The 27,154-nt window shown below is 36.8% G+C and overlaps 1 protein-coding gene across 4 annotated transcripts in view; it reads left to right on the top strand.

Moving 5' to 3' along the window:
* Positions 1-27,154, top strand: part of CDK14 (cyclin dependent kinase 14) — a 685,298-nt gene that overhangs the window by 350,197 nt on the left and 307,947 nt on the right. For all 4 annotated transcript variants that reach the window (XM_012935646.2, XM_055125412.1, XM_055125542.1 and 1 more), the window contains one exon: positions 15,652-15,775. In XM_012935646.2, coding sequence (XP_012791100.1) covers positions 15,652-15,775 — 124 coding nt within the window. The remainder of the gene's footprint in view (positions 1-15,651; positions 15,776-27,154) is intronic.

Here is a 27,154-nt window from a genome sequence, read left to right as displayed (position 1 = left end):
TTAAGTCCTATGAAAAGAAAACTGATTTTCCCCAAAGCATCAAGAATTTCAGTAACATCAAACACTAAGAGCATTACTGGAAGAGAAAAAATTCTAATGTAAAATTATCTCCAACCTAATTTCTATACAAATTCTTACTATGTGCATTTAGTTGAAGATTTTGCCTACCTTGCTTCCTTTCTTAGGAAACTACTCAAAGATGAACTTCATTAGAACTCAGGGAGTAAACCAAGGAAGGGAAGGCAAATTGAGTAGAAGCTTTCACAGTAGGTGAGCAGGACAGGAATATGACTTAGTGATAGGGGAAAAAAGTGCTTCTTAGAACAATGATGAAGATTCCAGAATGATAATATTATTATATTGGGAAAGTCACCCACCAGTTATAATTATTAGGGTATGCGCGTTCCCCCGAAATCTCTCCGGCCCGCAGAGAGACAACAGTGGAAAGCGCTCCTAATTGGGTGGGTTCTAAGAGTGGTCCCGATCTGAAAATAAAACTGGTGAGGTTAGTAAAAGGGGCTCAAGACAACACGTGCTGATCAAGAGCGTCTTTATTACTAGCCATGCTGGTTTTATACCTTTCTTAGCAGGGGGTTGGTACATGAGTTGTCCATCATCAGGGAAGTGTCTTCTCAGACCAAATAAGGAAAAGTTCGGGGCGTACTTTGGTGGGCCTACAATATTCTCTAAGAGTCAGTTGAGAAATAGTGGGGAGGGGAAGACAAGGGATTATCTGGCAGGAGCATCTGTCAGGAGGAATGTACAAGGCTTTTAGTGTAAAGGAAGGCATTCTACTTTACGGGCTTTTTGGGGTCTCGTGGTTAACTGCCCTGGGCTACTTTTACTTCTTGAGTTTAGCTATTTCCTTTGTCACAAGGGCACCTATGCCTTAGGTTATGCAAACGCTCGTAATGGAATTTTCCAGTTTGTCCAGGGTAAAGGTTTCGGGCCCTCTTTTGTTTAGGGTCCTGAACAGTCCCCAACAAGGGTATACCAGAAGTCTCCAGGAAAGATTGCCTTTGAAAATGCCACAGATCGTGTTATTAGATGAGTACTTAATTTATTTGAGCAGATTTACAAAATAGGAAGACTTTGGTGTTGAATTAATAATTCTACAAAGAAAACTAAACTAATGAAAGAATACCACAACTTGATCATTACTACTTCCAGACATAATAACTTACTGCACTAGGAGTAAATTAAATTATTTATGTAATGGTTCATTTTGAAATAAGATTTACATGATCAAAACAGTTTAAATAGGGGCTGGAGTGATAGCACAGCGGGTAGGGCGTTTGCCTTGCACGCGGCCGACCCGGGTTCAAATCCCAGCATCCCATATGGTCCCCTCAGCACCGCCAGGGGTGATTCCTGAGTGCATGAGCCAGGAGTGACCCCTGTGCATTGCTGGGTGTGACCCAAAAAGCAAAAAAAAAAAAAAAAAACAGTTTAAATATTAAGTGTTCAGAAAATTGAAAAGGAAATCACCCTTTTCAATTTTCTTTGAAAATTGTGACTTTGAAGAGCCAACTTATTGCAGGATGAGCATACTAGAATAACTGTAGATTTTAGCTCCTACATTTTGTATAAAATAAACAGGAGTATTGTTGAGATAAAGAAAATGTCTAAGGGCTTTTTGAATCTCTATATAATGTTTTTTGCCCTACTGTGTATGATTAATACATCAAGTTACTATAATTAGTTTATTTTATGTGACTTCATATGCTCTCAGTTACATATCTTTGTCATTTTAATATTTAAAATACAAGAAATACCTTCTCTGAGGACAAGGGAAGTTAAAAAATAGAATGGAGCTTATTAATGTCTGTGTTTTGGCACCTGAATAGCAGTGTATAGAAGCAGAAGGCCCTTATTACCATCGTGGTTTCCATGGGAGGCCACTCACCTAATTATGCACTGACTTTTCTTCACTGTTTGTCTGCTTACAGACAATGCAGGCCCTTAGAGTTATGTTTAGGATCTTCTCTGCAGAGGTGAAATGATTCTCAAAGAAGTCTGACTTTGACATAATGACAGATGTCTCATGGATATTTCTGTTTGATGTCATAACATTTTTTTTCTTTTGGTGATATTTATTGTAACGTATATGTGAATGAAAAATGGAGAACATAATAATGTTTACTAAGCTGACAGCTTTTCATAATCATAATGCTGTGCTACATATTAATTAAAACCTAACAGTTGGGCTAGAATCAAATATTTTTTGTTTGTTTTGGTTTTTGTTTATTGTGTCACACCAGCAATGCACTGGGGTTACTCCTGGCTCTGCACTCAGGAATTACTCCTGGAAGTGTGCTGGGTACCATAAAGGGATGCAGGTATTGAGCCCAGATAGGCCGTGTGTAAGACAAACATCTTACCCACTGTATTAACTCTCCATTCCCCAGTTGAGCTAAAATAAGACCCTGTAATAGTTCTCTATACATTCCAGGGTATGCAAAAATCAATTAAGTTATTATCTTTTTTATTAACAATTTTATTAATGTGCCAGGATTTACAATATTTTCATATCTTTCCATGCCTACATCATTCCAATATCACATTCATGACTAGAGAACCTGCTACTCTCCACCTGTGTCCCAAGAACCCATCCCAGTCATTCCACTCTCCATTCACTGCCCCCAGTAAACTCTGCTCTATAGACAAAATCTTTAGTTCCATTAGTTCCGATGACTTTGACCATTTTCTTTTTTTGTCCCACATGTGGAAGAGTCTTTTTCTTTTTTCCCACTTTGGAGGTGCTGACACCTGCACACACATGAATTAATATAGTTAATCTCCTGAAATTCCACAAAAATGCAAACCAATGATAAGTTAATAAAACTTTTTTTCCCAAAACTATATGTTTTGAGGTAAAATAAATTAAACTAACATTAGGAACAGTTTGGTGCTATATATTTTAAAATTTATATAAATACATCAATCCTACAAATGTACAATTTAGTAACAGTGAAGAGTTAAAAATGTTAAGGGGAAAGCCTGATCCGCCTATGGAAGTGTATATTAACTTAGCAAAGGGAATATTGATTTTATAAAAGAAAATATTACATTATTGATGTTGCTAAATAAGTAACAATTTGTAATAAAAGTATCTATGGATATAAATAATAACCCACCTGACAAGACATTTAATATAATGAAATTTATAATGCATTTAATATAAATGAAACATTAATTTTTATTGAAAATGTATAAAATCCTTTCACAAGCTAAGAATAAACATGCCTTTCTTTTTTAAAAATTTTTAAAATTTTATTGAATCACTGTGAGATTGTTACAAGCTTTCATGTTTGGGTTACAATCTCACAATGATCAAACACCCATCCCTTCACCAGTGCACATTCCCCACCACCAATATCCCGGGTATACCCGCTTCCCTTTCTCACCCTCCCCCTGACTCTATGGCAGACAATATTCCCCATACTCTCTCTCTACATTTGGGCATTATAGCTTGCAACACAGACACTGAGAGGTCATCATGCTTGGTCCATTATCTACTTTCGGCACGCATCTCCCTTCCCAACTGGTTCCTCCAGCCATCATTTTCTTAGTGATCCCTTCTCTATTCCATCTTCCTTCTCCTCTCTGCTCATGAAGCAGTCTTCCAGCTATGGGGAAATCCCCCTGACCCTTGTATATACTGTCCTTAGGTGTCAGCCTCATGTGAAAACATGCCTTTCTTAATCTAGTAGAGGCCAAAGATAAGCACCTTGAGTGAGTTCCATACTCAGTACCATGTGCTGGGAAGTTTCTCTTGTGTTTTAAAGAAGCTTCTCTAAAGCTTTTTTAAAAAGACTGATTCTGTTCATTTGTGTGAATCAAATAGTTTCAAGGATTATCTGAAGGTGTTATGTCATTGAAGAACGAAGGGGGAAAAGAACCATTAAAACAGCATATAACTCAATACAGAGTAAAGCATGGTATACTCTATGATAATTTTGCAATCACTCTCTGAAAAAGATGTTTAAAGTTATGAAATTTGGGGGCTGGAGCGATAGCACAATGGGTAGGGTGTTTGCCTTGCACGCAGCTGACCTGGGTTCGGTTCCCAGCATCTCATATGTTCCCCTGATCACCACCAGGGGTAATTCTTGAGTGCAGAGCCAGGAGTGACCCCTGTGCATTGCTGGGTGGTGACCCCCCCAAAAAAGAGCAAAAAAAATAAGATATGAAATGTATGTTAAAGAGTGAAATTTGTCTTTCTTGATGTACATACTTCTAATCACTGCAATAAACTCATAAAAAAAAGTCAATGTTAACTAAATTTCTAGGATCACACCACTCCTGTAATTAGCCACAAAACGTGTCTGTTAGCAATATGATGTTCTGAAATAAATATTCACTATTAAGTAATGGTTTGTTTCTAAGCATGATATCACTTCAGACAAATATATAGTATTAGCAGTTAATTACTTAGACAACAATTAAAAACACAAGTCAAAAGCCTGAGAGCATTGGCCTTTTGATAAATATTTATGTCCATTGAAGGTATAGCATCCAATTTTTAGAACAGGATAATTGGTATGTAGGAATTTAGGGAATGTTGTAATTTAGTTTCCTTTTTTATAAACCATTAGTTGTGTATTTTATGTATTTATAAACCATTAGTTGTGTATTTAGTTGTGTTTTTTATCAGTTGAGTCAAATGCAAAACTTGTATTAGTTCTTTATAATTTTCAATGACTTTCAGATAGATTATTGGCCTTAAAAATGGCTACACTAATCCAAATTCTATCCATTGTTCTGTATTTCATTTGTTCTTTAAAAATTGAATAAGCACGAGAGTCAGAAAATTAAGGTTCACACACACACAAAAAGATTAATTGATGCTGTCTCCAGCTGATAGCCATAAATGTAGCTCTTTGAATTTTATCACTATAAAGAAATTGCACCTTCCTGTACTTTTATACATTGTTTCTCCATTTTCACTTTATCTTGATGAGTTTTTCAGAAGATTCCTTGCCAAAGTGTATTTGTTAATTTTTTATAAAACTTATGGAGTAATCCAAATAAATTAATTTTTTTGTTTTATTTTGTTGCTATCTCCTACTGGCATAAATCTGTGTTCTAAATTTTAAATATCTATATTAATTAAAAAGCTGTGAGGATTATTATGGTTGAAATTGCTATTTTTCTTTCATAGTTAGAGAATAAGCAGGTGCATAACAGACCAAATAATGTTATGCCAAATTAAGATTGTCTTATACAGATGGTACCAAGAATGGATTCCTAAATGACTTTCTAATGTACAGATTAAAAAGAATCAGGGAACACCTGATTTTCTCTATATTGTGCATTAGAGGTCTCGTTTAACTGGTAATAACTTCCTACTATACTTTACTGTGACTATTATAGAGCCTTTCTTCATTCTGCATTAAAAAATATGATTATCTCATTAAGCCATTAAAGATTACTTTGAAAATTTGACAGTCTTTGCATCTGTCCAGACTTCTTTTTTTTTGTCCAGACATTTTTTGAGCCCTTTCATCTTATTTTTGTTATAAGAGCATTCTTTATAAAGAATGTGAGGAATTAGAAGTAAAAAATAAAATTTTAATTCCATGTGTCAGTTGATGTCTTGTTGGTTGGCCAGGTTTAGTGAGTTAAGATGTCGGGCCTGTATTCAATTGTTTTTAGAACATGTCCTTTGTATACTTGGCTCGTCTGCTGATTTGCTTGTAACAATTTTTATCGGACAAAAGAATCAAGCCAGCTAATTAAATAGATTCTTTCTAGAGGTGCTTCCAAATTCAGATTTAACATAAATTTACTCAAAGATTGGTGAAACACAGTCCTTGGAAGCATGCCATGTGATATTTTTTAATTGTGGAATGAAATTACCCACCTTTGGGATTATATAGTGGGAATAGAAAGAAAACCCTCCTGAGTTTTAAGCTTCAAGCCATTCATTTGCTTTGCTTGTTTCATTCCCTCTTAACACGGATCCTTCCCCAAACCCTTTTGTTTTCATGTTTTTCATGACAAACTTGGAGAACCAGGAGGGAAATCAGTCTGGTTATTAGCACATGTACACCCAGCCAGGGACTGGAGCAATAGCACAGCGGGTAGGGCGTTTGCCATACATGTGGCAGACCCTGGTTCGATTCCTCCGTCCCTCTCGGAGAGCCCGGCAAGCTACTGAGAGTATCCCATCCACACGGCAGAGCCTGGCAAGCTCCCCGTGGTATATTCAATATGCCAAACACAGTATCAAGTCTCAGAATGGAGACGTTAATAGTGCCCGCTCGAGCAAATCGAGCAACAACAGGATGACAGCGCTACAGTGCAGTGCTACACCTAGCCAGAGATTCTGTGTTTGTTTTAGTAAATAGTAAATAGGTATAGTCTTTATATGACTAGTCAGTATCTCTCAAAGATATTTATTTTCTCATTAATATAAAAATTTCTATTACATAGGCCTCTTTGAAAAGATGCAGATTGTTGATCACATGTATCCAAATACAGGTCTTTCCAGGATTCCATTGGTCTTTTGTGTGTGGTGGTGGTTCAGGGGCGGGGGAGGGAGGAGGCTGACGGAACATACTTGAAGATGTTCAGTGCCTATTCCTGGCTGTCTTCAAGGGTTACTCCTAGTGGCTCTTGGGTAACCATATGTAGTCTCAGAATTTGAACCAGGATGTCAGGCAAATGACTTATTCCTGCACTGTCTTCCTGGCCCCTGGATTCCATTAAATTTTTTTTTACCTCTTTGATATAACTTACAAGTTTGAATTTTCCCCAAGACTATTAACATCAAGCTTCATCATCTTTGTCAATTTTTCAGTCTCTCTCTCATCTCTCTCTCTTTATATATTTTATATTGTAAAGTAGTTCACAATATTTGATTACATTTAATACTCAAACACCAATCTCACCACCATTTCATCTTCCCACCACCATATTTTGGATGTTTCCATCCTGAACCCCAATCCCTGCCCCAAAGCAGAACTGAAATAATATATTTTGTATTGCTTGTTATGAAAAACCACTGAAAATGGTACAAAAAAGTATCCTTAGAATAAAGAGTGTGGATATTGTTTTATTTCACCCAGGGGCCATTAAGTCCTTCTATAAGAGATCACTTACATGTTATTAAAAGTTGAGCCTTGTGTTATTTATTGTATATATATATGTAAAAAATGTATATTTCCCTCTAAGATTGGTTGTCTCTGACTTTGAACCCTATAAATTTGGTGCAGTAATCCTGGAGTTTTGAGGTAGGTTGTGTGGTTTGAAGTATTCAGGAATATTTCACTCGTGGGTGATGCTTTGCCCGAGCATGTGGAGAGCGACCGAGAGCATGGCGGTTGCTGGGTTCTGAAGCTTTTCCTCTGTCAGGGCTGGGTCCGTTGGGGTGGGGAGGAGGGTCTCACCCGCCCCTCTCTGGGGCACCCTGAGTGAAACAGTCTGGTGCAGGTCCAGTGGCATGGTTATGGAGTGCGTCATGTTATGGTCCCGTCCAGGAGAGAAAGATGTGTGATCTGGATGGTGACTGTGATTAGATTATCTGGCACCAGCCAGAGGTGGCTTATGGGCATGACTGCTGAGCAACCGGAGACAGGGGGCTACGGGTGGAGGATCTTTGTTCCTTGTCTCATTGAACCCAGAGTTCTCAGTCACAAAGTCCCGTATACCTGTGTTTTTCCAAAGATTCACGAGGCTCAGCCCGGGCGTGTGGGGAGCAGCCTTGAGTGTGGCAGCGGCTGGGTTCTGGAGGTTTTCGGCCGGCGTTGGGTCCCTTTGCGCGGGGAAGGGTCTCACCAACCCCCTTCCGGAGCACCACAAGTGAAACAGCCTGGCGCGGGTCCTCTCTCTCTCTCTCTTAGAAAAGTTATATTAGATATACCAATTGCTACTAAGGCAATCATTTTGTTTAGTATCTAAGATGTTACTTTAGATGGTAAATCTATTTTAACTTTCTATATTTTAATTTTCAATAAAAAGGACCTGGTAACTGGAGAAGTATACATTTTCACATAAAATTGGTTAAAAATCTTTGTTTATGTTATTTCATTTTACTTTTAACTATGTACATAGGTCAGTTGTATCATGCTGAACTATATTGGCAAACATAAACTTGACTACAACTGATTTTTTCATTTGTTGGGGCCACACTCTGAGGTGCTCGGGTAGTACCTCAGGTTTGGTGTTGTCTCTCTCTCCCTCCCTCCTGCCCTCTCTCTCTCTCCCCCTTTCTCTCTCTTTTTCCTTCTGGGCATTATGGTTTGTAATATAAGTACTAACAGGTTATCATGTATATCCCTTTACTTTCATCACGCAACTCTTGTCCAGAGTGATCATTTCCAGGTATAAATGAGTAGTCATATTTTAGGATCTCAAAGTTTCTGATTTTTTTTTAATTTGTAGAAGTCTGATTATTTGTGTAATTAGTGTAATTGTATAAGTTAATATTTGCAAAAATTCTACAGACTTAAACATAGAGCATATTACTTGTAGGGTTTTGTGTTTTTGCTTGTTTGTTTTGGGATTGGGGACATATCCGATGGTGCCCAGGGTTTACTTATGACTTTGTGCTCAGGGGTCACTCCTGACAATGCTCCAGGGACCATAGGGTGTGTTGGGTGCAAACCAAGCGCCATAACCCTTCTGCTATATCTATAGCCCCTGGAGTGTATTGTTTGAAGTGTTTATTACCTATGAGCAACTTCTGCTTTTTTCTTTTTTTCAATTTGTCAAGTACCATAGGAGCCTTGGATTCACATGATGTATATTTAATCAGATAGTTCATGTACTTAAAAAATCAATCGGTGCATGAATAGTACTCTTAAGTGTAGCTGTCAGCATACAGCAAAAGTGGATTCACATATCAGTATGACCTCTTAGTTGCTCTGTGTCTCATTGGTCAATTCACCTCATTTCTCTGAGTTTCTGTTGCTTTGTATGTGAAATAGAGGTGTTAATATCTAACAGAGGTTTTAGGAGGAATGAATCATTAACATTAATGTGAAATACCATAATATCTATCATTATAAACACATAGTAAATAATGCAGTCATAGTTATTTGACTTGTAGTGTCCCTTCTATTTTTTAATACATTAAATCATGCATTGATACCATTTTACAATACACAGTGACCACTGAAGATATCTAAGCCTTACTTTTTATCATTTTCTTTCTTTTTAATTTTTTTGTGGGAAGGCAAACCTGGTGGTGTTCCAGGTTTAGTCCTGGCTCTGTGCTCAGGTTGGACGCTGGGGATCACATGGGGTGTTGTGTATCAAACCTAGGTTGGCCACCTGCAAGTCAAATGCCCTACCTGCTGTACTATCTCTCCAGCCCCTTAAGTAATTTTCAAAATGGCTAATGGTCATCTTGGTCCCCACGTGTAGCTGAAAGATAGTAGAACTGTTTTGGAAAAAATTGGTTCTGGACCATAAGGCACAGTCCATTGCTTATCATTGTTCATGAATCCCACATGAGCTCCTCAAGATGCTGGATGTGTCTTAGAGGAAGTTGATCTGTACCTTGAAAATCTGCAGATGTTCACTTGCTTCACCTCTTTTTAAGTGAAAACAAGCATTAAATTATGCTTACATTTCAGAACATTGAAGAACATAGTAACTTTAACTGAGACAGCATCAGACTTTGAAGTGGAAGGGTTCAGGATATGATTGAGTGGCACAGCGCAGGCCTCCAACTTGTAAGGTCTTGAGTTCCACCCCCAGCACTGTAAACAATAGCAACACTAGGCTTTGAACGGGAAATGAATATAAAACTTGTCCACACCCAGTACCTGTATTTTTCTAATAGAACATACATGATGAATTCAGTAATATGCACATTTTACCAAATTCTAAATATTTTGATAAAAGGACTTTATCTTGCTGTATTTTTATCTACAGACTGAATTTCCAAAGGGAGTAAATGAAGTATTAAAGGATATTCTTGGAGATGTATGACTGGTCACTGAGAATGTGAGTGGCCTCCTTCTGGAGGTGACAAGGCATCTGGAAAGTAGTTAGAGTTGCTGCTGGCAAAATTGTTCCTACTCATCATATCATTGCCATTCAAGCCAATTTGAAGTGTGTAGGATTAGTGTTCATTTAAAATATGAAAAACAAAAAATCTAGTTAAAATGCATACCTTTTGTGATCATACTGAAGAGTTTGGAAGGACAATCTTTTATAACGTTGAATAGTATAACCTGAAGTAACAATATGTTCTGAGGAAGAACCCTATGGATACTAGAGTAAAAAGATAGAAAGTGTTTCAAATATGTTTATTCATCAGCTTTAGTATATAAGCTATTTTCTGTTATGGTTTTTGCCTCTATGAAGATTTTTAAATAACATGAACAGAAATTCAGAACTTGTATGTCATTAAATAATATTCCAGTTGAGACATGAACTTCACTATATATAAGTAAAGCACTTTGTAATATTGGGTGTATAATTTCCATGCACTTGTGAAGCAGCAATTTCATTTAAGTTAATGAGTGGAAATTTTGCAGTGCTGTATGGTGTTTGAATGCCTAAGTTTCCTCTGCTTTTACAGTGTAGATATCTCTTTTCTTTGAAAAGTGTGTACAGGAATACAGATGGAAAGAATTGAATGGTGTATGTAAAAGTACTTGTAATAGTATAAGTTAAAGAAAGCCTTCAGTTAGAAAGAGTAGGTCTGGACCATTGCTTCCTGACCACCCACCCAGCAATTCATCTTCTATTAAGCACTTGAGTACGTTTCTAAAATGACAAGCTTGTCTCCCTCCCTCCCTCCCTCCCTCCCTCCCTCCCTCCCTCCCTCCCTCCCTCCCTCCCTCCCTCCTTCCCTCCCTTCCTTCCCTCCTTCCTTCCTTCCTTCCTTCCTTCCTTCCTTCCTTCCTTCCTTCCTTCCTTCCTTCCTTCCTTCCTTCCTTCCTTCCTTCCTTCCTTCCTTCCTCCCTCTCCTTCTTTCTTTGCTTCCTTCTTTTCTCTCTTTCGCTTTCTGGCTTACTCTCTATTTCTCTTATTTTGTTTTTGGGTCTGTGCTCAGTGGATCATATGTGGAATGTGGGATTTAAATTGGGTGTTAGCACATTCAAGGCAAGAACCTAATCTCTATTAACACCAAGCACTAAGATTTTTAACATGAGGACTGTTGTGTTTTTGTTTTGTTTTGTTTTGTTTTGTTTTGTTTTGTTTTGTTTTGTTTTGTTTTGTTTCCCCTCTTGCCACCATTGATTGATGGTGAATAGGTTTAGTCTCATATGGTGTCTTCAGGTATTTCTTATAAATATATCTAATGATCTTTTTTTGATTATTATCTTCAGTTTCTCCTCAGAATAGCCAGAGGTTTGCCGGGTACCACATTATTTTCAACATGTGCTTATCATGAATACTCACTACATCTGGGTTTCCTATTAAAATTTTCTGTGCAATGAATTCTCTTTGAGAGTGAAAAATTTTCTAGTTCATTTATTTATTTGTTCATTTATTCATTCCTTCCATGGGTTACCTGGCATACAATGGCCAGATTAATGTTATTTTATTTTTTGATGTTAAATCATTATATTTTAATTGTTTAATTGAAAATAGCTTATATACACCCAGCTATGCACAGGGCTTACTTCTGGCTCTGTCTGTATTCAGAAGTCATTCCTGGAAGCGCTTGGAGACCCATATGGTATATCAGGGTTCAAATCTAGGTTGTCTGTGTGCTAAGCAAGCACCCTACTCAATGTACTATCTCTCTTGCCCTTATTTTTTAATTTTTGATATTTTGTTTTATTGTGGTTTTGGTAACAATAATACTTTTATGTTTTTGATGTACTAAGGTCCTTCAACTTCACTGCCACCAAGTGCCCAAGACCCTCTTCCACTGTCTTTACATCCTTCTAGTCTGCCTCTTTTACTTCTTTCCCCACTCCCACCCCCATTTCTTGGGAGTCTTGGCTTATAGGATTTGGACAAGCTTTGTCATCACTGTACAGTATCTAGTCCCTCACTTTGTTTACCTGTGTACCTCTGATAAATTAGATGTGTTAATACTGTTGTTTTTAGCTTTTCTTTTGCTTGTGCCTTAGCACACTTATTTGTACTGCTGTTACAGTTCAGATTTCTAAGTGATAGCTTTCTATTTATGTGATTCATAACACCCAATGGGCTACGAGTTCTTCAGATATAGAAACTGCATCTTAGAGCTTATTTATCTTAGCATCAATCGTTTTGCATGACAGCACCTGGTACATGAATGGCACTTAAAAATTCCTTAAAGATTTTCTTCTATGGGGATTTGTTCTGACTTAATTTTGTGCCTTGTTCAAAGAGCTAAAATTTTGTTTGGGGCTCTTAGCTAATGTCTGTTGTGTTTGGGGCTATTTCATCTTGTGCATTAAACTGTGTAGTTGCATTCTTTCCAAACACTGATTTCCTTATTCCTCTTTAATATGATACGCTTTGAATTTTTTCTGGATTAGCATGAAAATGATATATTTTCACTAATTAATGAAGGTATTAGAAGAGGCCTTTGGGACTCCCAGATCTGCTCACGTCTGTCCTTAGCCTCTGAGAATGACATTCTATTGTTATTTTTCTCTCGATGTCTTAAAATTCAGTTGTCATGCCATTGCTGGCATAGAAGTGCCAGCCATGCACCGAGGTAGACAGATTGTGAATACACACACTTTATGAGAGGAAGAACAATCCAAACTGGATGGGCATGTTCCAAGACTGCCCTGGGTACCAGAGAGGAGAACCATTTCACTCAAACCTGTGGACAGGGCAATGTCCTGGGAGGTGGTCAAGAAAAGCACTAAGAGAGAGTCATTTCTGAAGAAATCCATGAGACATCATAGAGATGAGCAAGTCACAGAGAGGAAGGCATTTCTGGCAATGAAAAGCAAGAAAGAGCAAAAGAGATGAAGAGCACTTTGTGTTCAAGGGTGCCAGCGGTGAGGTTGCTTGGAGTCAGGAATCCAAGATGAAGATGTCTGAGCACCCAGATGGAATCATGGCTTAGCTCAGTGACCTTAAAGACTCTGGACCTACTGCCCAGATCGTCTTGTCAGTTGTGGATTAGTAACTTCCTCTACTTATATTTCCTGCCTAGGATTCTTATGCTGTGGTAGTTGTAAGGACACCACGGTACAGTGTCAGAGTTTGGGTCTTTGCTCTGCCACTCAGGTACTGTAAACTGAGAAACTACTCAATCTCCTTGTCACTAATACAAAGATAATAGTAGTCCCCTTTTTCTTATATATATAGTTATAGAAGTTTAAAGAGATGTTATTCTGTCATTGGCACTCAGTATCACGCCTTAGATAAACTAATATACAGTCCTGTGGTGAAACTAGAAAACCTGTTCTTATGGGATTTCACCTTGCAGAATGCTTATATGCTTTTCAAAATCATTTTCTGTACTTATTTTAAAACTATTTTTTAATTGACATAATGTTGTTCTACAAGGCTGTGTATATGTTTTAGGAGTACAATTTTACAGCTCTTCAAAATATGATATCACAGACATCTTCTAAGTACTTATATCCCTCTGTCACAGGCCATTGGACTTCCTCCCCCTTTGAGTCATACCCCGCTCTCCAGTTGCAGTTGGAATCTCAAAGTTTGTTTTTGTGTCTTTGGATATTCTCTTGTTTTCTTTCTCTATAATCCTGCATAGGAGTGTGGTAATTTGATAGGTTTTTTTTGGGGGGGGAGGGGTTCATTTCAGTTCATAGATGTGCATATATTTTTTTTCCTTAGTGTTTTTATGTGCTTTGGGGGAATGCCCAAGATGGAAAATTGGGATAATATGGGGAGAAGGCTGAATAGACAATTTACCAAAGAAGACCTAACAAACATTGGCCAATACGCACAGGTAGGGAATAAAGATCCATTAAATTATCTTATTATCAGGGAATGCAAATCAAAATAATAAGATTTCATATTATACCTGTAAGAATGATCTGCATCATAAAGCTAGAAGTAGCAAGTGGTTGATGGGAAAACAAATGTAAAAGAACCCTCATTCACTGTTGGTGGGAATGGAAATTGGTTTAGCCTTTATGGAAAACAGTTTAAGAATTCTGAAAATTTTTAAATCCGTTTTTAAATTTCGTTTTGTTTGTTACATGTTCTGCCCTTTTTGTTCATTTTAATTTGTTGAGAATAAAGTGGGTTTGTCTGCTCATTCTTTCTTCTAAACTAATGAGATGCAGATTTTCTTAAAAATTGTAAGCTTTAGACTTCAGGATGCAGAGTGTATTAGAAGTGAGGAATGAGGCTGGAAGCTGCTGGTGATGGTGTTAAGTCTTTCCGTCTGCTGCAGAGGGAGGATGGAAAGGAAAAGTCAAGGGAGATGTTTGTCTCCTGGGGTTCTTCAGTTGGTATTTTAATCTAGGCTAACAAACTTTGATTTCATATGCCTAGAATCTGTATAAGATAATCTTAAACCCTCACTGTTCCATAGTATATTATCACTTGAAAAGGTTTTGAAATAAATACATTTGCTGTGATTTCAAGGTATTCACCCAAAGTGAAAATTTTTCTTGACTCTCTAACCTCTGATTAGCAGGGAAATATTCCAGAAATGCTGGTTTCCAGGACCTTCTAGCACTTGCCAAATTTAACTTGCCAAATTCAAATTCAACTTGAATATTCCGGAATCCTTTCACCAACGCTGTCTTAACAACTACTTCATTTAATGCTTTCCTAAATATGCAATTTGCTACTAGCTGTTTATGTAGACTAGCATGCTGATGGCACTTAAAACATTTGCTTTTATTTTTTATTTTTTGAGATTGATTTCTTAATGATGTCAATTATGATTGTTCTGGCAAGTAAGTTGTTTAAATATAGTTTCTCTTTCATAAGTAGAGCACTAGAAGTCTTGTCTAGATTCACAATTTTATTTTACCAAAATAGAAACACTTAACATAATCCAAAATGAAACAAAGTAAATAAGACCATCATTTATTTCTTAACATTATTTCTTACAAAAAGTATTGCTCTTCAGTTTTTGATTTCTGTCTCTGCTGTTTTCTTTCCTTTGGGAAGAGTAAGCTCTGAAACTATTGAAGGTACATGTCTGTTTTAGACACCATCCTGATCTCTGTGGCCATGTGTGCAGAAGCAATAAGATTATAATATTATATTATTTGGACCATGTGATGATTTTGGTTATAATTAATTCAAATTGTCTTATCTTTCCATTCCATGAACATAAGTATGTTCATGGGTAATCTTTGAATACTGCACTTATGTTGTTTCTATGGAATTAAATATTCATTTACATAACCTGTGTTCAAAATTCTGTGTTTTTACTCTGAGAATGTGGATTTTTTTTATCTTTCAATCAATTTATGCCTGAGGAAATAAAACAAAAAGAATTGTTCTTTTCATTCTGTTTTAATTTATAGATTGGAGAGAGAGAGAGAGAGAGAGAGAGAGAGAGAGAGAGAGAGAGAGTGTGTGTTTGTTTCAGATCAAAGAGTTAATTTTTTTGCATTTATTTTTTTCACACAGAAGAAGATTCTATACCTACAAGTATATTCTGTTTAAATAATTTAACAGGAAGTCTAGTGCAGGGTAACCAATTTTGGTAAATACAAGTATTTGGCAGACTATATATAGAAACTGGCATTTATCTGTGTTAAGATTTTAACTTTTGTCTCCTTGTTGTTTTTTTTTTTTCAGTTGTTTTTATTTCAGTTGCTGCGAGGGCTGTCTTACATCCACCAGCGTTATATTTTGCACAGAGACCTGAAACCACAGAACCTTCTGATCAGTGACACGGGGGAGTTAAAGCTGGCAGATTTCGGTAGGAAAGCAGTTAATTACCAGTCTATTTTGTCCCACTGTGAGAATGCCAGGCAGATGGTGGCACTGCATTTGTTTAAACGCATTTCTTTTATCATTATAGATCATGATAAATTTGGTGGGGGTGAAGGAATTTTTTCCATTCTTTTTATTTTTTTCTTGATAACATAATGCTTGGTGAATTTTTAAAAATCCAGATTGCTTGTTAGAATCTTAATCATCGGAATGAATCATGTCTCACGTATTTTCAAAGAAAAAGTCAGTAAAATTTTAAGCATAAAGTATATCCAAAAAAGCTGATTTTTCCATTTATATTATGAAAATATCAGACACTCAAAAATGCTGTAGCATAATAATCTTCTCTTATCACACATCTTCAGCAACTAAAACTATATTTTTATGGTTTGAAGAAACCTGAATGCATACTTCTGAAATTTTTTAGAGTAGCACAAAATATACTTAATACTCTGTTGCCTGAGACTTTTTTTTCTAAAGAGGAAAATAAGTTTTGAGCCTATCAAATCACTTTTCTTTTCATTTTTTTATTAAATAAAAACAAAAACAGAACTAAAAACCTTAAACAGGGCCAGAGTAATAGAACTCTGGGTAAGACTCATTCTTTGCATAAAGCTGACCAGGGTTCTATCCCAGCACCCCATATAGTTCCTCAACCCCACCAGAAGTGATCCCTGAATGCAGAACCAGGAGTAAGCCCTAAACACCATTGTATGTGTCCCAAATCCCACTCCCCTCCAAAAAAAAAAAAAGACCAACAACAACCCTTAAGCAGTCTATGGGGTTGTTAGGTTATTATCCTTTCTAGAAGTAATGAAAAGTAGGTTATGGCTATGCCACGAGTCCCTGAAAATCATCCTTTCCAAATATCTTTTCAGAGTGGCCTCTTGCTCCTTCAAAACATGCCTCAAACATTGAATTAAGCATCCGAAGAGTAGCAAAACTATTTTACAGTGTTGGCTTGTCTCCTCTTCATCAAATATGACATTTTTTCGTTTCCCTGTTCTCTGTCACAGCAGTGTGAGTGCTAAGTTGGTTCCAAGGCCTGGGGAATGCTGCTGGCAGCCTGACATGTTGACACTGCCTTGCCTCAGTTACTTTTGAATACATATTCTGATTAGAAATTTGTTCCATTAAAAGTGAAATGGAAATGTTACCCTTGAGACATAAAGAAGCCTGAGGTTGAGATATGGGCTTTGCTAGGAAATGATTAACTTTTCCCACCCCAGCTCCAGTAAATGAGACAGAGCAGGAAATTTTTTTTTTCTTATTTAAAAGTTAGGCTGTTGGATACCTTTGTCATAAATTTACTAAGCTGGATTTTGAATATTCATTTCTTCTAATATTGAAGTAAAACAAAATGACCAGTGATATATTACAGAATTGTCATTTGTTCTTATTTAGTTTGGTAAAATGATAAAACTCTGTGTGGGGGGGGGTATGTTATTGCCAGGTATTGGTATCAGAATAATTAAGTCAAGGTAGCAAAATGTAAATTCTTTTTATGTAGTGTTTGCAAATAATGGATGGAGAAGAGATTTATAGTTCTTTCAATTCAAGATTATTTATTGACTTTGCTATGAAAATTTGCATTTGCAATTTCAGTAAATTCTCAAAAAGCAGAATTTATAGTGATTGTCTTCCATTCTACACTATGTATATGGAATAAGTCATTGTATTAACCACTTAATTGTGTTGAAGGTGGTTTTCTTAACCACTTGTAAAATACTTTTTGGGTTGACAGTTTAGTCCATACTCAGAAGTGTTGAGAACTTACTCCTGGCTCTGTTCTCACGGTCCACTACTGGTGCTGCTCAGGAAACCAGGTGTGATGCCAGGGACTGAACCTGGATAAGCCAACTGAAGGCTATTGCCTTACCCAGTATTATTTCTCTGGCCCCAATAAACTATGATTTTACTAAGATGATTTTGTGTATAATTACCACAACTATAATAGGATTAGAAATGTAAGTGTTTACTGGAGGTAATTTTTAAATTTTATAATGGATATTTTAATTATAATAGGTAAGTTCATTTAAAAATATTTTTACAGTTCTTGAAAACTTAAACTTTAAATATAAAACTTGAAAGTAGCTTGAAATATTGAATAACTTAGAGATATTTTTCTTTAAGAAAATTAGAAAACTTAGAAAGCATAAGCAACTCAGAAGATAAGCGTTAACATTTTCTGGTTTATTTTTCCTGGAACCTATCTCCTTGTATCTTCTTTCTTTGTCCACTTACAGAGTCTTTTAAGTTGGAGACACTATTTTGTAAGCAATTGTACTGCAATATGTCATGAACATTTTCTCATGTTATTAAATACTATGAAAAAATCTCTAACTGCATAGATTTTTTTTCTAATGACCCAATAGAGAGACAATTGTATATCATCTCTCTATAATCCCTTATCAATGACATTTTAACTATTCCTGATTGCTCTGGATTGTACAGTCTTCTCTTTACTCCTTTATAGAGAAAGTTTTATATGCAGCCATCACTGTGTTAAATATTTCAAAGCTTCTAATTTTTTGTACCAGCCTGCTCTGCTGAAAGATTCTGTCCTGCACCTCCCCTCAGTGTCACATACTGAATCTTCTTTCCAGAAATACACACTTGGCATGCATCCTGTGAGCAGAGTGCAATAAGCAAGAGCCTTTCACCAGTTGACAATCTCCCCCAATTAATTGTGCATTGTTTTTGTCTTTTAATTTAAGACATGCAATTAACTGTGATTTACTGTGCGTGGGCACATGTCTGTGTCTGAAATGAAGGAAACAGTGCAAGCTGCACAGAAGCAAGACAGTCAAAATGGTATGGTTCCAGGCTGCAGAACAATTAAAAACAGTGGGTCATATTCAGTGTTAGATGCATGAAGACTACAAAAACAGTCTCTTTGTCCTGCATATTTCTCTTGGGCAGAAAAAGACCCCAATTTTTTTTTTATCAAAAGAGACCTGTGCAATCTATGATAGTTTTCATTCTGTAAGTGCTAGTGTTTTTAATTTTAGAGCCTTAAGATCAGAGACGATGAGAAACTAGTAGCTGTTTTACAAAGCTGGAATTCAGATACTTGATCCATATGCTTCAGTCTCAGGTGGACTAGAGTCCTTTTATTTATACACATAAATGTATTTTACCTTACAGAGCTGACTAATCTTAGGGATTATTGATATTTATGTCCTTTTAAGTTTATGTATTTATAACAATTACGGTGCCTCGCCTTTGAAATTAGATTGTATTAATATGAGAAACTATGCATCATACGATTGTTTTATTTTTTGTGGTTTTGGACCTACACCTAGAGATGCTCAGTGCTGTGCTCAGAAATAATTCCCAGTGGTACCATGTGTTGGAACCATGTGTTTCCAGAAATATATCTCAGGCCTCATGACATACAACACGTGTGCTCAGCTTGCTGAGTTGTCTCTGAACCTGAGTCACTTAATTTAAAGATTGTGTTGGCATTTTACAAATTCAAAAGCAGTAAGTGAGTTCAGCCCTAGTGGTTTGGAGATTTTTACCTGCTGGATTGGTAAATCATATGATAATTTTTTTTTTTTGTAGAGGCTTTTAGACTTAAAGGAAGTACAGTTCTGAAATCTCCAGATGGTCAAAAAGTACTGGAGGCTATTTTTACTTCTTGTTAGTAAAGTCATTTTTAAGTATGTACCTGAGCCTTATTTCCTTTATGAAAAAGTAAATTGATCATGATTTAGAATCCCTCTGTTTTTCTTAATACTGAACTTTTTCCAGCCCATAAGATTAAAATGCAGAGGCATTTGATTCATTTCTAAAGGAGGGTTTGTCTTTAGATTGTCTATTATTAGAAAAGGTTTCAAGTCTCTCTATTCAGCCTATATCTTCTCCCCCATCTCTCTCCTTGTGTACTATGCTATAAGCAAACTAAAACTTGTTCCCACACTTTAATATAACCATCCCCTTTATGTGGAATGCTCTAAATCTGCCTTGATTGTCATACAGATGACTTAATTTGTCACTGGTTCAGAGAGGCCATCTTTCCAAATACAGAAATTTTTCCATTGCCATTATACAGTTTGCAGTGCACTTAAATTATTCTGTTTTTTTAAATTATATTTACTTTTTGCTTTTGTTCCCTGATTTTAAACTTTGTAAGGGCAAAAACTAATCCTGATCATTTGTCTGTTTTGTTTAGAACGAAACATGGTATGTAGATGCTCTGTAAATATTGGTTGCATGAATAATTGATTATTAGTGTAATTATACCTGAACACCTGAATTTACTAATTTTTGTTTGATTAGCTTTGATAACCCTTTCATAAAAAATTAATATTCTTTTCATCAGGGCTGTTATGGTTGGGAATAGCTAAAGAATGCAAATGGCATTAGATGAATTCAGATAGTGTTGGAACTGCAGGATTGCTTTGAGTCTCTTTACACAAGGCGCTGTATTAATTCACTTGATATTTGCAATGTTTGTCACCTTAGGATGCAGGAAAAAAAGTCATGAAAATAAACATACATAAAAGATACTTAAGATTTAAAGTTCAGCTCTGCAACTCGTAAGTGATTGTCTGCAGAACAGCTGTTAAGAGCAGTATGTATTTATCTTTGTTTTAGGAGACCTGCCTAGTTTATCTGTAACAAGCTGTGGCTTTCAAGAAGTGATTCATTCCCTCTGAACTTTTGGCTCCTCATCTGAAAAATAAGAATGTTGGACTTTTTATTCCCTTTTCTGTGTCAGACATTCCTGAAGTTATTAACCTATTTCCTAATAATCAGATGTGTTATGATGGATTCAGTCCACTGAATTTGGAGCCTGTGCAACACAATCTTATTAAAAAATTCTAGTTTCTAGAAATTCAACTAGATGATCTTTATGCTTTTTTGGCATCTGAACATTAAAAATGTTGAAGTAATATAAGTTAATGCATAAAGCAAATGAGGAATTAACTTTTTTTTTGATAGTATGAGAACTTAACATTTTTCTTTTTGATGAGTTTAAGACAATAAAGATGAATGTAGAACTGCAGCCTCTTATATCTCCTAAAAAATGAAGTGTCTTCCATATGCCCTATCCATTTTCTATTTAGAGGTCCTGACCTAGCTATCTGGAAAGTTTAAATGTCCCCTAAGTAAAAGAGATTGTAAGAACTCTATAAAATAAGTGTTAAAGAGCTTGGCAAATTTAACGACTATTTCAGTGCAAAAACTTAGTTAAACATCTCTCAGTTTTAATCAAGTAAAATTTATAGAAGTCCCACCACAGCTCTAAAATATTACCTAATGCTAGTATCTTATTCCTCTAGGCTTTTTTTTAATCTTAGTTTGGAAAATTGAAGTATTGTAAATCTAATTTTAAAGCAATTTGCAGCACACACCAGAGATGGTAACTCTGCAGAGGTCATGGCAAGTGCATGGTTGGTTTGTTATGCGCCTCTTGGAATTCACTTAGGGAATAGTAGAAAACAAAGAAATCAACTTTCAGCTTTCAGATAAAAAGTAGAATGTCAGTGTGATAAATATAAAGACTTTGAACATAGGCCTGTTTAATATATACACAAGTAGTCCTATATATTATTAATCAGTGGCGTGTAAAAGTCTATAGCACTGTTGTCCCATTGCTCATCGATTTGCTCGAGTAGGCACCAGTAACGTCTCCATTGTGATACTTGTTGTTACTGTTTTTGGCATATCGAATATGCCATGGGTAGCTTGCCAGGCTCTGCCGTGTGGACGGAATGCTCTCGGTAGCCTGCTGGGCTCTCCGAGAGGGGAAGAGGAATAGAACCCAGGTCTGCCACGTGCAAGGCAAACACCCTACCCACTGTGCAATCGCTCCAGTCCATGTAAAACTTAACAGTAAAATTGTAATTATAAATTCAAGGTTAAGTACAGCATAGCCTGAAGATTGGGATGTAGTATGTGAGGATTACCTGTAGGATTCAGATTCTCTTTATCTTTTTTTCAAGATATATATATTTTAGAGTCTCTTGCCCCCGAGTCTGGCTGTCTTCACCAGGGAAGGGGGAGACCCTCAGAGGGGGTGGGTTGAGTTTCCCTCCCTGTCCCGAGCAGAGCCCCCAGGACCGAGGACCTCTTTAACCCAGCCACAGTCATGCTCAAGACCTGTCTCCACACGTTCAGATGAGCCTCACGTATGATGGAACTGGCAGAGGAACCAGGTGTGTGGGACCCGGGGCCGAGATCTCCAAGCCTATTAGGATAGGGACTGGGCCTCTTCCCCCCAGATCCTTTATTTTCCAGTAGCTAGGTGGTCACACCCAGAAACTGCCCCCGGCACCATGTAATCCCACCAATGGCCAACATCGAGAGACTATAAGACCAAGCTCCCAGAAGCTTTGTGCCACGAGACATCCTATAACCTAGTTCTCCCTCGAAGAACTGGCAAGCTACAGAGAGTTTCCTGCCTGCATGGGAGAGCCTGGCAAACTCCCCATGGTGTATTCATATGCCAATACAAGTAACAATGATGGTTCTCATTTCCCTGACCCTAAAGAGCCTCCAATGCGGCACCATTTGGAAGGATGAATAAAGAGAGGCTTCTAAAATCTCAGGACTAAGATGAATGGAGATGTTACTGAGATCACTTGAGAAAATTGATGATCAACAGGATGATGATGATGATGATGACGATGATGATGATATATTTTAGAGGAAATCTCTTTATTACTCAGTGAGATGTCACTCTTCTTTTACCAGACCCTTTGAAAAATTAAGCAAATATACATTTTAATGCAAAGTGGATGCAGTTGTGTTCATATAGCTCTGCGAACCTTTTGTTTTTGTTTTGAGGCCACATACCCTGCTGTGCTTAGGTCTAACTCCTGGCTCTTTGCTCAGGAGTGATCTTGAAGGGACTTGGGGCATCATATGTAGTGCCCAATGTTAAACCTGGATCTGCCCCATGTGAGGCAAGCTCCACAACCCCAATACTATCTCCTTGGTCCTGATAAGTACTTTTAGAATAATTTATAATATAGTATGAATCAAGTATCCCGCCCTCAGGGAAGAGCCTGGCAAGTTCCTGGTGATGTATTCATTATACAAATACAATAACAATAATAGTCTCATTCGCCTGACCCTGAAAGAGCCTCCAATCATTGGGAAAGACGAGTAAGGAGAGGCTTCTAAAATCTCAGGGCTGGGATGAATGGAGACATTACTGGCGCCCGCTTGAGTAAATCGATGAACAATGGGATGACAGTGACAGTGCTACAGTGATGAATCAAATAAAGGGCTTTTCTCTTTTTTCCCCTTCAAAGAAATTATTAGAATTATTCAATCACTTTGATTTGACATGTTAACAAGATCGATTTGCTCCAGTCCCATTGTTTTAAAGAGTAGTCGCTCTTACTTATTTTCTTTGTTGTTGTGGTGGTGGTGGTGTGGGAGTGGGAGTGTCGGAAGTGAAGGAGGGGGAGAAGGGCAAATTTTGAGCCACAGTAGTCAGGGGATATTCATAGCTCTGTGGTCAGAGGTCATTCCTGGAAGTATTCTGGGAAACATATGTGGTGCCAGGGATCAAACTGAGGTTGGCTGTATATAAGGCAATGCTTAAACCCTGTACTATCTCTTTGTTCCAAGACTGGCAACCTTTTAAAAAGTAATGTTGATGCTTTAAACTATATTCTCTCTGGTCTATAATTCGGATTCATTATTTAGATTTAAATTTTCTTTATTGTCCCATTCATTCCCTCCAAAGTTTTCTTACTTATTAGAAATTAGGCTGCCAGTAACATTTGATTATAGTTTAATTATCTTGATTAAAAATGTTTAATTGTATTTTATGTTATATAATTTAAATTATATTTTTCCTATTTCTGTATTGTGACAGTGAAACTTTTATCAGATGTACTCGCCTGCCATATAGATTAATTTTTCCCCCTTTAAATGTTTTGTTTTTAAGGGAAATTTTAGATTCAGAGCATAATTGAACAGAAATTATAAAGATTTTTTCCATCTACCCCCTGTCCTCACACATGTATATTTTCTTCCTGTGTCAAATTTCCAACAGCCTGCATGGTACATTTTTAACAATGACAAATCTACACTGACGCCTCATTAATATCCAAAATTCTTAGTTTACATTAGGGTTTACTCTTTATGTTATACATGCTATGGTGTTGGGCAAGTTATAATGACATGTATTTTGTCATTACTATACAGAAGAGCTTCACTGCCCTAAAAATCCTCTTAAAATTCATGTATGTGAATTCTTAGAATTGTAAATGGAAACAAGAAGTCAATATCTAAATTGCCACGAATATGAATATTCTATTATTTGGAAACCTCTTTGTTCAATAGTCATCATAAAGCAGATTGAAGCAATGTGGATAGAGGTTGATTGCTAAGAATGGCAGCTTTGACTCCATGGAAATGAGGAAATTCAAATGATTGTTAGTTCATTTTTATCCAAATCATATATGTAAGGTCATGAGACATCTTAAAATGGAGAATAGAATACTACAAATAGTGGTGATCTCTACTGTTAGCGGAAACCTGGGCAGAGAGATTTTAGTATGGAAAAAAATAGCGCTTCCATTTTCCTGATATGGTGTGAAGGTAGAATTATTGGTAGTTAATCAGACAAATCAATTGAAATATATACATGTATCCTTAGGAAACAAATCTGCATGTGGAATGACTGAAACCTGATCTTGATGATCAGAGTAAATGATCTTAGCAAATGTTGCAATGAAGCAAATCTAAGAATTTTGTCGCACCCATGTGCACATGCTGTTCAAGGCAACAGTGATTACACTTGATTATGAGTTTTGTTAACATCAGTTAATAGGGACTAGAGCAATAGCACAGCAAGTAGGGCGTTTGCCTTGCACGCAGCCAACCCAGGTTCGAATCCTAGCATCCCATATGGTCCCCCGAGCACCACCACGAGTAATTCCTGAGTGCAAAGCCAGGAGTAACCCCTGTGCATTGCAGGGTGTGACCCAAAAAGCAAGAATAAATAAATAAACAAATAAATAATGTATTTTAATATAAAAGGTAGTATTGAGTCTGTCACTATCATTGCTTATTCTTGGATCTTCCCTATTTTCTACTCTTTAACTTACAAACAGGCACACTTTAAAATTTAGTCAAGTGTCAGTGATACAGTTAGTACAGGAGTTAAGGCATTTGTCCTGTAAATGACCGACCCCAGTCCAATCCTTAGCGTTGTATCTAGTCTATACACTATAGGACAAGTATAGGTGTGTAGGACTTTTAATATTTTATTCTAATGAAAGAAGAAAGTATTTAAAATTAATGAAAATCAATGAGAACTAATAATCTGTGCTTCTTTATGATTTTAGCTACATGTCAAAAATTTTTGCTTTACCACATATTACAAATATTAACTTGGCGGTTTTACGTAATTAAGTTTACAGATATCAAAAAATTACAATCATTTGCAAAACTCTAAACTTTAAAATTGGAATATATCTCTGTGAAATATATTTGTGATTCTTTTTTTCCTTCTTTTTTTGGTGGGGAGGGGGTGGGGTGGGGGTGGCAATTCTAACAGTACTCCAGGGACATTTCTTGCAGTACCGGCTAACCAGGATGAATGGCTCAAGTTTATAGCTCTAATGTGACCCTGTATTTCTGAGGACGTCCGGAGCTGCTCCCGTAATCTTCTGGGAATCCATTGCTGTATTCACAGTACTCGGAAATCATGTACTGCCCAGGGCTTAAAGCCGGGACCTCACTCATTCAAAACATATTGTCCAGACATATGAGCTAGTTCCCCATTTCCTGATAATCTAATTTCTTAAGTATTTTTTTTTAGTTAAAGTAACATTGTTCCCTGTTTCAGGTGTGCATTTATATATATATATATATATATATACATATATATATCAGCATCTGTATGTACTACACGAAGTTTATGACAGTGAGCTTCATTCCTGTCCTATATGATCACTGTACAGCTGACCACTTTTGTCACTTTACACACTGCTCTTTCCACCTTTGCTTTTGTAATCACTAATATGTCTTACATCTTCAAATTTTTTCCAAATATTTTAAAGTTAATTTTTTTTTTTTTTTAATAGTATCCACCTAGAGGTTTATTACATTGTTTTGGTTTTTAATGCATAAATAATTTTTATTTTGCTTTTAATTTATGGAAAATTATATTCATTTTCTTTTTACAGTTATGATATAAACTTTTATTTATTTTTTTTTTTGTTTTGTTTTTCACATTTTATTTTATTTATTTTTTTTATTTTTATTTTTTTTTTCTCTTTTTATTTATTTTTTTTATTTTTTTTTTTTACAGTTACAGATTTATACATTTTTGTGCTCATGTTTCTCCCTTACAAAGTTTGATAACCCATCCCTTCACCAGTGCCCATTCTCCACCACCAGTAAACCCAACATCCCACCCCCCCTTCCCAGTCCCGTCTCCCCCCACCCCACCCTGCCACTATGGCAGGGAATTCCCTTTTGTTCTCTCTCTCTGGTTAGGTGTTGTGGTTTGCAATAAAGGTGTTGAGTGGCCACTGCGTTCAGTCTCTAGTCTATATTTGGCCCGCATCATCTTTCCCCCACATGACCAACAACCACATTTTACTTGCTGTTCCCTTCTCTGAGTTGCCCATAATGAGAGAACAGCCTCCAAGCCATGGTGACAACCTCCTGGTACTTATTTCTACTATTCTTGGGTGTTCGTCTTATAGTCTATTATTCTATATTCCACAGATGAGTGCAATCTTTCTATGTCTGTCTCTCTCTTTCTGACTCATTTCACTTAGCATGATACTTTCCATGTAGATCCACTTATATGCAAACGTCATGACCTCATTTTTTCTGACAGCTGCATAGTATTCCATTGTATATATGTACCAGAGTTTCTTCAACCAGTCATCTGTTCTAGGGCACTCGGGTTTTTTCCAGATTCTGCCTATTGTAAACAGTGCTGCGGTGAACATATAAGTGCATATGTCACTTCGACTATACTTTTTGGCTTTTCTGGGATATATTCCCAGCAGTGGTATTGCTGGGTCAAATGGGAGCTCAACCTCAAGTTTTTTGAGAGTCGTCCATACTGTTTTCCAAAAGGGCTGAACTAGCCGGCATTCCCACCAGCAGTGTAGAAGGGTCCCTTTCTCCCCACATCCTCTCCAACAGCGGTTGCTTTTGTTCTTTTGGATGTGTGCTAGCCTCTGTGGTGTGAGGTGGTATCTCATGGTTGTTTTGATCTGCATCTCTCTGACGATTAGTGATTTAGAGCACTTTTTCATGTGTCTTTTGGCCATTCGTATCTCTTCCTTGGTAAAGTTTCTGTTCATTTCTTCACCCCATTTTTTGATGGGGTTGGATGTTTTCTTCTTGTAGAGTTCAACCAGTGCTTTATATA

This window comes from Sorex araneus, chromosome 1, assembly GCF_027595985.1.
Source record: "Sorex araneus isolate mSorAra2 chromosome 1, mSorAra2.pri, whole genome shotgun sequence".
NCBI lineage: Eukaryota > Metazoa > Chordata > Mammalia > Eulipotyphla > Soricidae > Sorex > Sorex araneus.
Note: the sequence above shows the minus strand (reverse complement) of the source record. Positions and strands in the feature narration are given on the sequence as shown.